The sequence below is a fragment of the Pogona vitticeps genome, chromosome 3 (assembly GCF_051106095.1).
Source record: "Pogona vitticeps strain Pit_001003342236 chromosome 3, PviZW2.1, whole genome shotgun sequence".
Classification (NCBI taxonomy): Eukaryota; Metazoa; Chordata; class Lepidosauria; order Squamata; family Agamidae; genus Pogona; species Pogona vitticeps.
Window position 1 is genome coordinate 171,906,087 of NC_135785.1, and position 13,344 is coordinate 171,919,430.

The 13,344-nt window shown below is 45.3% G+C and overlaps 1 protein-coding gene across 1 annotated transcript in view; it reads right to left on the minus strand.

Annotated features, from left to right (window-relative positions):
- Positions 1-396: 396 nt before the first annotated feature.
- LOC110070785 (acetylserotonin O-methyltransferase) overlaps positions 397-13,344 on the minus strand; it is a 28,398-nt gene continuing 15,450 nt past the window's right edge. Inside the window, exons 6-8 of the mRNA XM_078390300.1 lie at positions 10,542-10,682; positions 7,735-7,857; positions 397-1,079 (exon numbers count right to left, since the gene is read on the minus strand). Of these exons, the coding sequence (XP_078246426.1) occupies positions 871-1,079; positions 7,735-7,857; positions 10,542-10,682 (473 nt within the window). The 3' untranslated portion in view covers positions 397-870. The remainder of the gene's footprint in view (positions 1,080-7,734; positions 7,858-10,541; positions 10,683-13,344) is intronic.

Sequence of the window (13,344 nt, forward strand, 5' to 3'; positions counted from 1 at the left end):
TATTTTTAAGAAAGCTTTTAAAGCTTTTGGAGTTATATTGCTTTTTACTTTTAAATGAAATATTATAGAGATGTATTCTTTGCCTTTGTAGGCTATCAGCGTCTGTGTTTTAATGGACTTCTATCTATATTGATATATATTAACATGACTAAAGTTCTTGTCTGGACTCTACATAGCTATAAGCTTACAACTGAGATGTATTTTCTTACTTAAGTATTTGCCCAAAGATTAAATTCAGTTTTTTTTAGATTGTTAAGATAAGTCAGAGTGCGAGAAAGAATGACAACTTACTATGGATGAGAACATGGATTGCCCAGTTCTGAGCCAACACCATGGTAGTCATTATGTCATATTGATTCTCTTCTTTACCAGTCACTGGGTTTTCACCACAGAAGATATAATATGTAAAATGTGTGTTTATTCCAAAGGTAAGGGTTTGTAATAAACCCACAAAAGATGCATGAGGCAGTAATCTGGGCTAATATAGCAGTTCTTTTCACCAACAACTGAAAACAATCTGAGTTTCAAAATAACTCCTTTAACCCACCCTGGAAGTATTTTGTGTAGAAGGACTGAGATCTGAAAGCCCCATAAGCTGACATACTGCACCCGTTTAAATGGAAGACAACTCTTTTAGACACAATAGCCAAAATCCTATTAGTATTCATGCAGGTATTTGGCAATTTGCCGCTGTTAATTACAGCTAACTGACCAGATGTCAGACACAGTCAGGTGCATGATAAGGCATGTGACTGACACATACCTGGCCTCCTGCCGATTAGCTGCAATTAGCAATATAGTGAACTAAAAAAGGTTTTATTATTCTAATTCATTTAATAGTTATTGAACAGTAATGAATGATGGCGAGCATTATTTTCTTCCCAAAATGGCATCAAAGAACTTTCCTTTCTTCGACTCCACATCCGTGAAGCCAGCTGCGCTGAGGAGCGTGTTGTGCTCTGAAAAGGCCCGTCCTTTCCCATCAAAATGGAGTAACAAGGCCGCAGAATAAACTTGGGCTTCCAGTGGCCCACTTCTGTCTTCATCAAGAAGTGGTTCAATGATTAACACTCCACCACCTGTTTCAAAATACATGTCACTAAGTTAGGAAACAGCATTTTGAAGAATACAGTGTATAGAATACAGCCTATCCTAATATGGTCACATTTGACAACGGATAACCTAAATAACTTTAGGCCTGTTGCCAGTATCCCCTTTATGGACAAAGTAATTGAGCCAGTGGTGGAGGAACAGCTCCAGCTGTACCTGGACAAGGAAGATTGTTTGGAGCCATTCTAACCTGGGTTCAGGTTATATATACTGTATATAAATTAGCCTTCAGACTCTGACTGTGCCCTTTAGTTATTTATATACATATATAAGTTAGCCTTCAGACGCTGACTGTGCCATTTAGTTAACTGCTTATATATATATAAACAGATCTGTGAGCGCTCCACACCAGGGAGCAAGGCTCATTAGGGTGAAGAACATGACAATAATTTTGCTCTGAATGGCCCGTATCCTACTGCTGATTTATGCTTGCATAAGGGAAATTGTTAGGATCTTGGAGGCAAACTGCAGATCATTGACAAGTTGCTCAGGAACCTAATCAGCACCTTGTTGTGTGTGTGTTTAGTCGTTTAGTCGTGTCCGACTCTTCGTGACCCCATGGACCAGAGCACGCCAGGCCCTTCTGTCTTCTACTGCCTCCCGGAGTTGTGTCAGGTTCATGTTGGTTGCTTCGCAGACACTGTCCAGCCATCTCATCCTCGGTCGTCCCCTTCTCCTCTTGCCATCACACCTTCCTAACATCAAGGTTTTTTCCAAGGACTCTTTTCTTCTCATGAGATGGCCAAAGTACTGGAGCCTCAGCTTCAGGATCTGTCCTTCCAGTGAGCACTCAGGGTTGATTTCCTTTAGTATTGATAGGTTTGTTCTCCTTGCAGTCCAGGGGATTCTCAAGAGCCTCCTCCAGCACCACAATTCAAAGGCATCAATTCTTCGGCGGTCTGCTTTCTTTATGGTCCAGCTCTCACTTCCATACATCACGACAGGAAAAACCATAGCTTTGACTATTCGGACTTTTGTCGGCAAGGTGATGTCTCTGCTTTTCAAGATGCTGTCAAGATTTGTCATCGCTTTCCTCCCAAGAAGAAGGCGTCTTTTAATTTCAGGGCTGCTGTCTCCATCTGCAGTGATCATGGAGCCCAGGAAGATAAAATTTGACACTGCCTCCATATCTTCCAGTGGCCAGTGGGACCAGTGGCCATGATCTTAGTTTTTTTGATGTTGAGTTTCAGACCGTTTTTTGCACTCTCCTCTTTCACTCTCATTACAAGGTTCTTTAATTCCTCCTCACTTTCTGCCATCAGAGTGGTATCATCTGCATATCGGAGGTTGTTGATATTTCTTCCGGCAATCTTAATTCCGGCTTGGGTTTCTTCCAGTCCAGCCTTCCGCATGATGTATTCTGCATATAAGTTAAATAAGCTGGGGGACAATATACAGCCTTGCCGTACTCCTTTCCCAATTTTGAACCACTCAGTTGTTCCATGACCAGTTCTAACTGTTGCTTCCTGTCCCACATATAGGTTTCTCAGGAGACAGATAAAGTGGTCAGGCACTCCCATTTCTTTAAGAACTTGCCATAGTTTGCTGTGGTCCACACAGTCAAAGGCTTTTGCATAGTCAATGAAGCAGAAGTAGATATTTTTCTGGAACTCTCTGGCTTTCTCCATAATCCAGCGCAAGTTAGCAATTTGGTCTCGAGTTCCTCTGCCTCTTCGGAATCCAGCTTGTACTTCTGGGAGTTCTCGGTCCACATACTGCTGAAGCCTACCTTGCAGGATTTTGAGCATAACCTTGCTAGCGTGCGAAATGAGTGCAATTGTACGGTAGTTGGAGCATTCTTTGGCACTGCCTTTCTTTGGGATTGGGATGTAGACTGATCTTTTCCAATCCTCTGGCCACTGTTGAGTTTTCCAAACTTGCTGGCATATTGAATGTAGCACCTTAACAGCATCATCTTTCAAGATTTTAAATAGTTCAACTGGAATGCCATCACCTCCACTGGCCTTGTTGTTAGCCAGGCTTTCTAAGGCCCACTTGACTTCGCTCTCCAGGATGTCTGGCTCAAGGTCACCAACTACATTGTCTGGGTTGTCCGGGATATCCAAATCTTTCTGATATAATTCCTCTGTGTATTCTTGCCACCTCTTCTTGACGTCTTCTGCTTCTGTTAGATCCCTCCCATTTTTGTCTTTTATCATGTTCATCTTTGCGCAAAATGTTCCTCTAATATCTCCAATTTTCCTGAACAGATCTCTGGTCTTTCCTTTTCTGTTATTTTCCTCTATTTCTTTGCATTGTTCATTTAAGAAGGCCCTCTTGTCTCTCCTTGCTATTCTCTGGAAGTCTGCATTCAATTTTCTGTAACTTTCCCTATCTCCCTTGCATTTTGCTTCCCTTCTCCTCTCTGCTATTTCTAAGGCCTCGTTGGACAGCCACTTTGCTTTCTTGCATTTCCTTTTCTTTGGGATGGTTTTTGTTGCTGCCTCCTAGACAATGTTACGAGCCTCTATCCAAAGTTCTTCAGGCACTCTGTCCACCAAATCTAGTTCCTTAAATCTGTTCTTTACAGCACCTTGTTAATAAGTAACAATTTACCACCAAGACCTAAAAAATGATTTTCCTTCTGCAAATGTAAAACAATAGTATATTGCCACTGTTTCAATAGGACCCACCTTTCATGTCCTTGAAAGAAAAGAAAAAAGTCCTTACCTTTGGAAGACCAGATGAAAGAGAAGCCTACCCCAAACCTCTCACTACTATAATTCTTGATTTCAAAGGAAACTAAATCAGAGTGTAGCCACACAAATATGCTGGATTTTTAAAAAGCCAGTTTTAATAATCTTCGAACAAGGATGAGTAAGTTCCAATAGCAGGAGATCCTAACAAGAAATGGAGGTCAAGAAGGGTGGGAGTTTCTTTAAAAAAAGGAATTCTAAAAGCACAACTTCAAACAATTTCAACAAGAGAAAAAGGTGGGAGGCAGCAAAAAATGGCAGTGTCATTTCACAAAAGGCTCAGGGAGGACATGGGGGGGGAAAGGGACACATATCAGAATTGGAAAGAAAGTCAGGTCACTAAGGAAGAGTACAGACAAGTAGCAAGGAAATGCAAGGGTGGCATCAGGAGAGCAAAAACTGAGAATAAACTGAGATTAGCTAGAGACACTAAAAACAATTAAAAAGCATTCTTCAGATATGTGTGAAGCAAAAGACAAAGAAAAGAAAAAGTGACACAGCTGCTCAGTGGAGATGGAAAATGATAACAGATGACAAAGAAAAGGCAGAGGTGCTCACTTTCTCTTTTAGCTCAGTCTTTTCCCATAGAACAGACTATGAACCTCCAGACACATGTGAAGCGCAAGTGGAGGGGACAGGATTGCAGCTGGAGGTTGATAAACGAACAGCCAAGGAATACCTTCCCAGCTTGAACAAGTTCAAATCTCCTGGGCCAGACAAACTGCATCCAAGAGTACTGAAGAAATAGACTGAAAAACTCTCAGAACCGCTATCCATTATTTTCTTGAATTCATGGGAAATGGGTGAAGTGCTGGATGATTGGAGGAGGGCTAACGTTGTCCCTGTCTTCAAAAAGGGCAAAAAAAAAAAAAAAAAAAAGAGGAACCTGGGAGCTACAGGCCATTCAGCCTGACATCAAAGCCAGGGAAAATTCTGGAACAAATTATAAAAGGGTCACTATGCACGCACCTATAAAACAATGAAGTAATAACTAGAAACCAACACAGATTTGTCAAGAATGAATCTTATTAATCTGATCTCAATTTTTGATTGGGTAACCTCCTTGACAGAGGAAACATTGCAGACATATCGTATTTGCCGGCATATAAGACGACTGGGCGTATAAGACAACCCCCCAACATTTCCTCTCAATATATAGAGTGGATGGCTCTGCTGCGGCACCGGCGGCGGTTGCCCGGGGCTCTGCCTGGGCCCGCCCTGGAAGTTCGGAGGGCGGCGGCAGCGGAGGAGGAAGAGGAGGAGGGGAAGCAGCTCTCCGGCGGCGGGTGGGCGAGCGGGCAGCTGGCTCAGCGGCGAGGAGGGTAAGGAGGAGGGGCAGTGGCCGAGCAGGCCCAAGGAGGGTGAGGAGGAGGGGAAGTGGGCGGCTGGGTGGCGGCAGCAGAGGAGGAGGAGGAGGAGGAGGAGGGAAGTGGCTCTCCGGTGGCGGGCTCTGCTTCCCTCCCTCTGTCCGGACCAACTGCCTGCCTGCCCACCTGCCTTCCTCCCCGATCGGTGCTGCCCCACATGACTCACTCAACGGCGGTGCCGGCTCGTTCCTGACCCAACTGAAGTGCACCCGGCGTATAAGACGAACCCCCCCATTTGGAGGCATGTTTTTTAGGCCAAAAAAGTTGTCTTATACGACGGCAAATACGGTATACCTTGACTTCAGCAAAGCTTTTGACAAAGTGCCCCATTGATATCCTGATTAGCAAGCTCACTAGGTGTGGGCTGGATAGATCAAATATCAGGTGGATACACAATTGACTACAGAATTATACTCAGAGGGGGAATGATTTGGATGAGGAAGTGCGGGGAATGCTTGTCAAATTTGCAGATTACACAAAAATTGGGTGGAATAGCTAATACCCTGGAAGACAGAAATAAAATTCAAAATGATCTTGATAGGCTGGAACACTAGGCTTAAAACAATAGAATGAAATTCAACAAGGATAAGTGCAAAGTACCTTGGAAAAAGAAACCAAATGTACAGGTACAAGATGGGGGATACCTGGCCCAGCAATATTACAAACGAGAAGGTTCTTGGAATTGTCGTAGATCACAATCTGAATTGTGAACCAACAGTGTGATGTGGCTACAAAAAGGCAAATGCTGTTTTAGGATACATTAACAGAAGTATAGTTTCCAAATCCCATGAGGTGCCAGTTCCCCTCTATTCAGCACTGGTTAGGCCACACCTTGAGTATTGTGTCCTGTTCTGGACACCACACTTCAAGAAGGATGCTGACAAATTGGAACAAGTTCAGAGGAGGGCAACAAGGATGATCAGGGAGCTGGAAACCAAGCGTTATGAGGAAAGACTGAAAGAATTGGGTCTGTTTAGTCTTGAGAAAAGAAGACAGATGGGTGATATGATAACATTTTTCAAATATTTGAAAGGCTGTCATACGGAGGAGGGACAGGATCTGTTCTTGATCATCCCAGAGTGCAGGACACGCAACAATGGGCTCAGGTTAGAGAAAGCCAGATTTTGGTTTAATATCAGGAAAAACATCTTAACTGTTAGAGCAGGAGGGCAGTGGAACCAATTACAGTGGTGCCTCACTTAACGAGTGTCCCATTTAATGACAAATCCACATAGCGATGGCTTTTTTGTGATCGCTTTTGCGATCGCATTGCGATGTTGCCTATGTAGAAAAATCGCTTTGCGATTTTTCCCCATAGCCCCATTTCCCCCCAGCTGACCGGCAGGAGCTTCCGAAGGACTGTGGGGGAAGGCTCCCCCACGGTCTTTCAGAAGCCACCGCTACCGCCAGCATTAACACCCAGCTGAGTGGCGGGGGCTTCAGAGACGGGAGTGAGGGGTGGCTGTGGGAGAGCTGGGAGGCAAGGCAATGTCCAGGTGTTCCTGGCGGCCCTCCTCCCGGTGGCGGTGGTGGAGACGGGGGTGAGGGGTGGCTCAGGGAGAGCCGGGAGGCAGGGCAAGGCCCAGGTGTTCCTGGCGGCCCTCCTCCCACCAGCGGCAGCAGAGTCAGGGGTGAGGGGTGGCTCAGGGAGGCCCAGGAGGCAGGAGAAGGCCTGGGTGTTCCCGGCGGCCCTCCTCCCGGCACCAGCGGCGGCAGCAGAGACGGGGGTGAGGGGTGGCTCGGGGAGAGCCGGGAGGCAGAGCAAGGTCCGGGTGTTCCAGCGGCCCTCCTCCCAGCGGTGGCAGCGGAGACGGGGTGAGGGGTGGCTCGGGGAGAGCCGGGAGGCAGGGCAAGGCCCGGGTGTTCCGGCGGCCCTCCTCCTGAGCTCTCGCTCGCCCGCCGCCCAAGGATGGCTGACTGGCTGGTGAGCAAGCGCCGGGTGGATGGCCCACCCCTTCCCACCCCAGGCAGCTGCCTCCGAGCCCTCACTCGCCCACCGCCCAAGGACGCCCGGTGTCTCCTGAGCTGGCTGGCTGGCTGGCGGTGCTTGGCCATGATCGGTTCTCTGCTTGGGGAACCGATCATGGCAAAGCAATGCTTTTTTAACAGCTGAACGGTGGTTTAATGCGTTCCTATGGGTTTTTTTGTTCCGTTTAGCGATGTTTCCGTGGAACGGATTAACGTCGCTATGCGGGGCACCACTGTACCTCAAGAGGTGGTGAGTGCTGCAACATGGGAGGCATTCAAGAGAAACTTAAACAACCACCTGACAGATATCCTTTGATCTGAATTCCTGCATCGAGCAGGGGGTTGGACCTGATGGCCTTATAGGGCCCTTCCAACTTCACTCTTCTACTCATGCAAGGGCCATTTAAGCATGTGACCTTCCAGCCTGCAAGAAGCACTAAACCACCACGCTTTTTCTGTATTTTTGAGGAAGTCCCAAGATTCCTGGGAATAAATTACAATCTGACATATATTGCGGCCCCTGTTTTGCTCACGTGTCCTTTACAGCTCATAAATGGTAACTTTATCCGCTCCTGCTTTGTGAGTAGACATACCAGGTTTGCAGACCTTGTTCAGCTTCCTTAGCAGCTGCATACACTTCTCATCATCCCAGTTGTACAATATCCTAGCCAAAATATAGAGGTCAGCTTCAGGAACTGGATCATTAAAAAAATCACCTTTAAAAAAAAAGGTTGGAGAAGAAATGTTTCATTACATATACAGTTATACAGGAGAAATAATAGTCCCCTCTCCCATGACCAGGAATCACTAGTAGCAAGGTATGTCCTGCTGTCCACATGTCTATCTCGTGCACTATGTGCTGAGTTGTTACTGCTGCTGCTACTTGCCGTCCAGTCAGAATCAGCTCATAGCGACCTTAAAAGGACATACACTTTCAAGGTAAGTGAGATATTTAAAGACTGGTTTTACCAGTTCCACACCCTCATGAGGTTCCATAGCTGAGTGTGGATTCACACCCAGGCCTCCTGAGTTCTGGTTCATCTACTTTCTCCACTACGCCACATTGAGTATCAGCTTGCTAGGTATACATTACCAAATCTACACCTTCCCAAGGTGATGCAATGGGACAGTGACAAAACTGCAACTGCATTTCAATTTTACTAAATTTCTTTAAATCTCACCTGCATTTTCTTTATTCTGAAATTTTGAAGTTTCTTTTCACACTAAAATTTATGTGCACCGTTAATGCAGTTTGCCCGGCAGAGGCATGCATTGGTCCGGTTTATCTAATTTAAGTATATTTAAGTCTATTTTTGTGACATTTTCAGTTCTGTGGATTTAAGTATTTGCATTTTGAAATAAGCATAATTTTCACATACTGTTATTACGAAGAGAGAGCCTGTGGTCTTATGTGAGCCGTCCTCCAGCCCAGTTAACAGAAGAGCAAGAGGAAGAGCATGAGAGAGCTCTGAGTACTATTATTTTGTTTCCTTTTCCAAGCCTTTTTTTCACTCTCAACCAAAATTTAAAACATACAATTTTGTCTCGTAACAATAGTTTGAATACTTAAATGTGCTAACCATATCTTAAAAGCATGACTTTTGAATTTCAGCTGTCTTACAAGTGATGGAAGAAGATACAGTGTCCCAAATGCAGGGTGGTTAGTGGTGGGTGGGAGTGCACATACACGCTCGTTCCTTTAGCCCTCGAAAGTCGGTCTCGCCGTCCTGGTCCTTCCAAGGACACAGACCAGTACTGGTCCGTGACCTGGGGGTTGGGGACCCCTGTTTTAAGTGAAAAAGCTAAAGCAATGTGAAGTGTTAGCTTTTATTGAAAAGCTAAGAGACAGACCCAGCGCAGCACAGGTAAGGAACCCTTTTCCTGTCTTCTCTCCATTCCAAGACTTGATCGCTCTGTCTCCTTATATATATGGAGGCATCTTCCTCTCCCTTCACCTACTGCAGGACTCTTTTTCTCTCCTTGCTCACCTAGACATTCACCAAGCCGACTAGTACAAAAATAAGGGTGGCAGTGCCTTTACTAACTGGCTAGAAAGTTGAATGGGTTAGGTATCTGGCTGTGGAGCAAAAGCAAAAGTGTGCACCTTATATATCGCCCCACAATGCTTAAAGCACTCTCTGGGCGGTTTACCAGTTAATTATGCAGGCTGCACATTCCCTCCGCCACCACCGCCTCCAGCGAGCTGAGTACTCATTTTAGCAGTCTTGGAAGGATGGAAGGCTGAGTCAACCTTGAGCCTCTAGAGTCATTTTAACATAGCAAAGTGCCTTCTGGGAGAAGAGCTAGCCTGTGTGGCCTTGGGCAACCTGCACAGTCCCAGGATGCCCCAGAAGAAGGGAATGGCAAACTTGAATATTCTCTACATGGAAAACCTGGAAAAGAGTCACCGTGAGTCGGAATTGATTCGATAGCACAAGAGTATTAAGATTCCCGGTGTGGTCGGGTGGATAGAGTGACAGGCTAACAATCTGGAGAACAGAGTGTAAATCCTCACTTGGCTGTGGGAACTCACTGGGTTGTGGAACCGGTAAAACCTTAAACAACTCACCTATCTCGAAATCCCTCTTAGGGTCGTTATACGTCGATTCTGACTTGACGGCACAGAACACACTTTATTGGGCCATCATATTCACACATACATACCTAATATTTATTATTTTCCATCACAGTGCCAGTTCTTTTTCTCCTGTTGCTTTGTTTTGGTCACATCCTTACTCTTTTTCCCTGTTGCTAGTCTTTCTCTCCCTCTGTCTTTTCCCTCTGTTCCTCCCGCTTCCCATTCCTTTACAAGACAATGGGATTTCTTTTTTCTGCGTATGTGTGTCTCCCTCGGTCCCTCTCTCCTCGTTTTTGGAAAAATAAAAAAAGGAAGCAGTACGCCATTTTCCTTTCCAGGCCTCTGGTTCAAATGGAGAGAGAGACCTGGGAGCAACTAGAGAAGAGAGCATCCCAGTCCTGACGGGTTAGTTTGGTGTTTGGTACAAGTGTGTTTGCACCAAGCCCTACAGTTTGAATGGAATAGATGTTGAAAACCTTAGACCAAATGGATTACCCTATAATACAAACAAATATCTGAATTCCAAGGCTACTGGCTAAGATACAAGCTTTGACATGAAGGTATTCAACAGTGAGAGGATGCACCACAAATGAGCTTCTGTTTGGGATTGAAGCTGAATCCAGGGGTGCAGCCCATGCTTTGGATGCACAGGGCTCCACGTGAGAGCAGCCTCAGAGTTAGGTGAGGGGAAAGTCTAATTTCAGAGCCCAAGAGATGAGGTACATCAGCAGAGAGAATGCTTACTGAGGGAGACAGACCAGTACCCTGACTTGTAATAAGGCACTTTCTTAAACAGGATCTCAAAACAAATGGCACTTTTACCTTCCTGGAAAGCAATCTGGCGTCCCCCCGAAGAGACAAGGTGTTTCTTTGCTGTTTCCACCACTTCAGGTCGGTCTAAAACGGTCACAGTAGTATTTGGGTACAGCGAAATACATTGCTTGGCCAGGGCACCACTACTTCCTAAAAGAAAGAACTGAATGAATGAATGAATGAATGAATGAATGAATGAATGAATGAATGAATGAATGAATGAATGAATGAATGAATGGATGGATGGATGGATGGATGGATGGATGGATGGATGGATGGATGGATGGATGGATGGATGGACGGACGGAGGGAGGGAGGGAGGGAGGGAGGGAGGGAGGGAGGGAAGGAAGGAAGGAAGGAAGGAAGGAAGGAAGGAAGGAAGGAAGGAAGGAAGGAAGGAAGGAAGGAAGGAAGGAAGGAAGGAAGGAAGGAAGGAAGGAAGGAAGGAAGGAAGGAAGTGGATCTGAATTATTACAGGGTAGGAAAGAACCACTGGGTTAATGCAACACATAGCAGAATGTGGTGGAACAGTACTGGGGGGGGGAAGAGTGTGCTCAGTATTACAGACTAGAGAATCAGGACAGATTAACCATTTCTGCCTTATTATTAAAATCAATCTGCGACACCTCAAGGGGTGAAAGAATGGGAGGAAGACATGTCCAAACAGCCACTCTCCATCCTGAGCATCAAGAAGGAATTTCAGTCTAATCATAAAATTATTCTTAAATGGCTTTCATTCAGCTTCTCAATCTCATTATGTCACATGTGCCTAAATCTAGGTTTATTCACAAACATCTTTACAGAGAAGGAAGTTTCAAGATGACATTGTGTTTAGTCGTTTAGTCGTGTCCGACTCTTCATGACCCCATGGACCAGAGCACGCCAGGCCCTCCTGTCTTCTACTGCCTCCCAGAATTGTGTCAGGTTCATGTTGGTTGGTTCGCAGACACTGTCCAGCCATCTCATCCTCGGTCGTCCCCTTCTCCTCTTGCCGTCACACCTTCCTAACATCAGGGTTTTTTCCAAGGACTCTTTTCTTCTCATGAGATGACCAAAGTTCTGGAGCCTCAGCTTCAGGATCTGTCCTTCCAGTGAGCACTCAGGCTTGATTTCCTTTAGAACTGATAGGTTTGTTCTCCTTGCAGTCCAGGGGATTCTCAAGAGCCTCCTCCAGCACCACAATTCAAAGGCATCAATTCTTCGGCGGTCTGCTTTCTTTACGGTCCAGCTCTCACTTCCATACATCACGACAGGAAAAACCATAGCTTTGACTATTCGGACTTTTGTTGGCAAGGTGATGTCTCTGCTTTTCAAGATGCTGTCAAGATTTGTCATCGCTTTCCTCCCAAGAAGAAGGCGTCTTTAAATTTCAGGGCTGCTGTCTCCATCTGCAGTGATCATGGAGCCCAGGAAGATAAAATTTGACACTGCCTCCATATCTTCCCCTTCTATTTCCCAGGTGGTGATGGGACCAGTGGCCATGATCTTAGTTTTTTTGATGTTGAGTTTCAGACCGTTTTTTGCACTCTCCTCTTTCACTCTCATTACAAGGTTCTTTAATTCCTCCTCACTTTCTGCCATCAGAGTGGTATCATCTGCATATCGGAGGTTGTTGATATTTCTTCCAGCAATCTTAATTCCGGCTTGGGTTTCTTCCAGTCCAGCCTTCCGCATGATGTATTCTGCATATAAGTTAAATAAGCTGGGGGACAGTATACAGCCTTGCCGTACTCCTTTCCCAATTTTGAACTACTCAGTTGTTCCATGACCAGTTCTGACTGTTGCTTCCTGTCCCACATATAGGTTTCTCAGGAGACAGATAAAGTCGTCAGGCACTCCCATTTCTTTAAGAACTTGCCATAGTTTACTGTGGTCCACACAGTCAAAGGCTTTTGCATAGTCAATGAAGCAGAAGTAGATATTTTTCTGGAACTCTCTGGCTTTCTCCATAATCCAGCGCAAGTTAGCAATTTGGTCTCGAGTTCCTCTGCCTCTTCGGAATCCAGCTTGTACTTCTGGGAGTTCTCGGTCCACATACTGCTGAAGCCTACCTTGGAGGATTTTGAGCATAACCTTGCTAGCGTGTGAAATGAGTGCAATTGTACGGTAGTTGGAGCATTCTTTGGCACTGCCTTTCTTTGGGATTGGGATGTAGACTGATCTTTTCCAATCCTCTGGCCACTGTTGAGTTTTCCAAATTTGCTGGCATATTGAATGTAGCACCTTAACAGCATCATCTTTCAAGATTTTAAATAGTTCAATTGGAATGCCATCACCTCCACTGGCCTTGTTGTTAGCCAGGCTTTCTAAGGCCCACTTGACTTCGCTCTCCAGGATGTCTGGCTCAAGGTCAGCAACTACATTGTCTGGGTTGCCCGGGATATCCAAATCTTTGTGATATAATTCCTCTGTGTATTCTTGCCACTTCTTCTTGACGTCTTCTGCTTCTGTTAGGTCCCTCCCATTTTTGTCTTTTATCATGTTCATCTTTGTGCAAAATGTTCCTCTAATATCTCCAATTTTCCTGAACAGATATCTGGTCTTTCCTTTTCTGTTATCTTCCTCTATTTCTTTGCAGTGTTCATTTAAGAAGGCCCTCTTGTCTCTCCTTGCTATTCTTTGGAAGTCTGCATTCAATTTTCTGTAACTTTCCCTATCTCCCTTGCATTTTGCTTCCCTTCTCCTCTCTGCTATTTCTAAGGCCTCGTTGGACAGCCACTTTGCTTTCTTGCATTTCCTTTTCTTTGGGATGGTTTTCGTTGCTGCCTCCTGGACAATGTTACGAGCCTCTATCCAAAGTTCTTCAGGCACT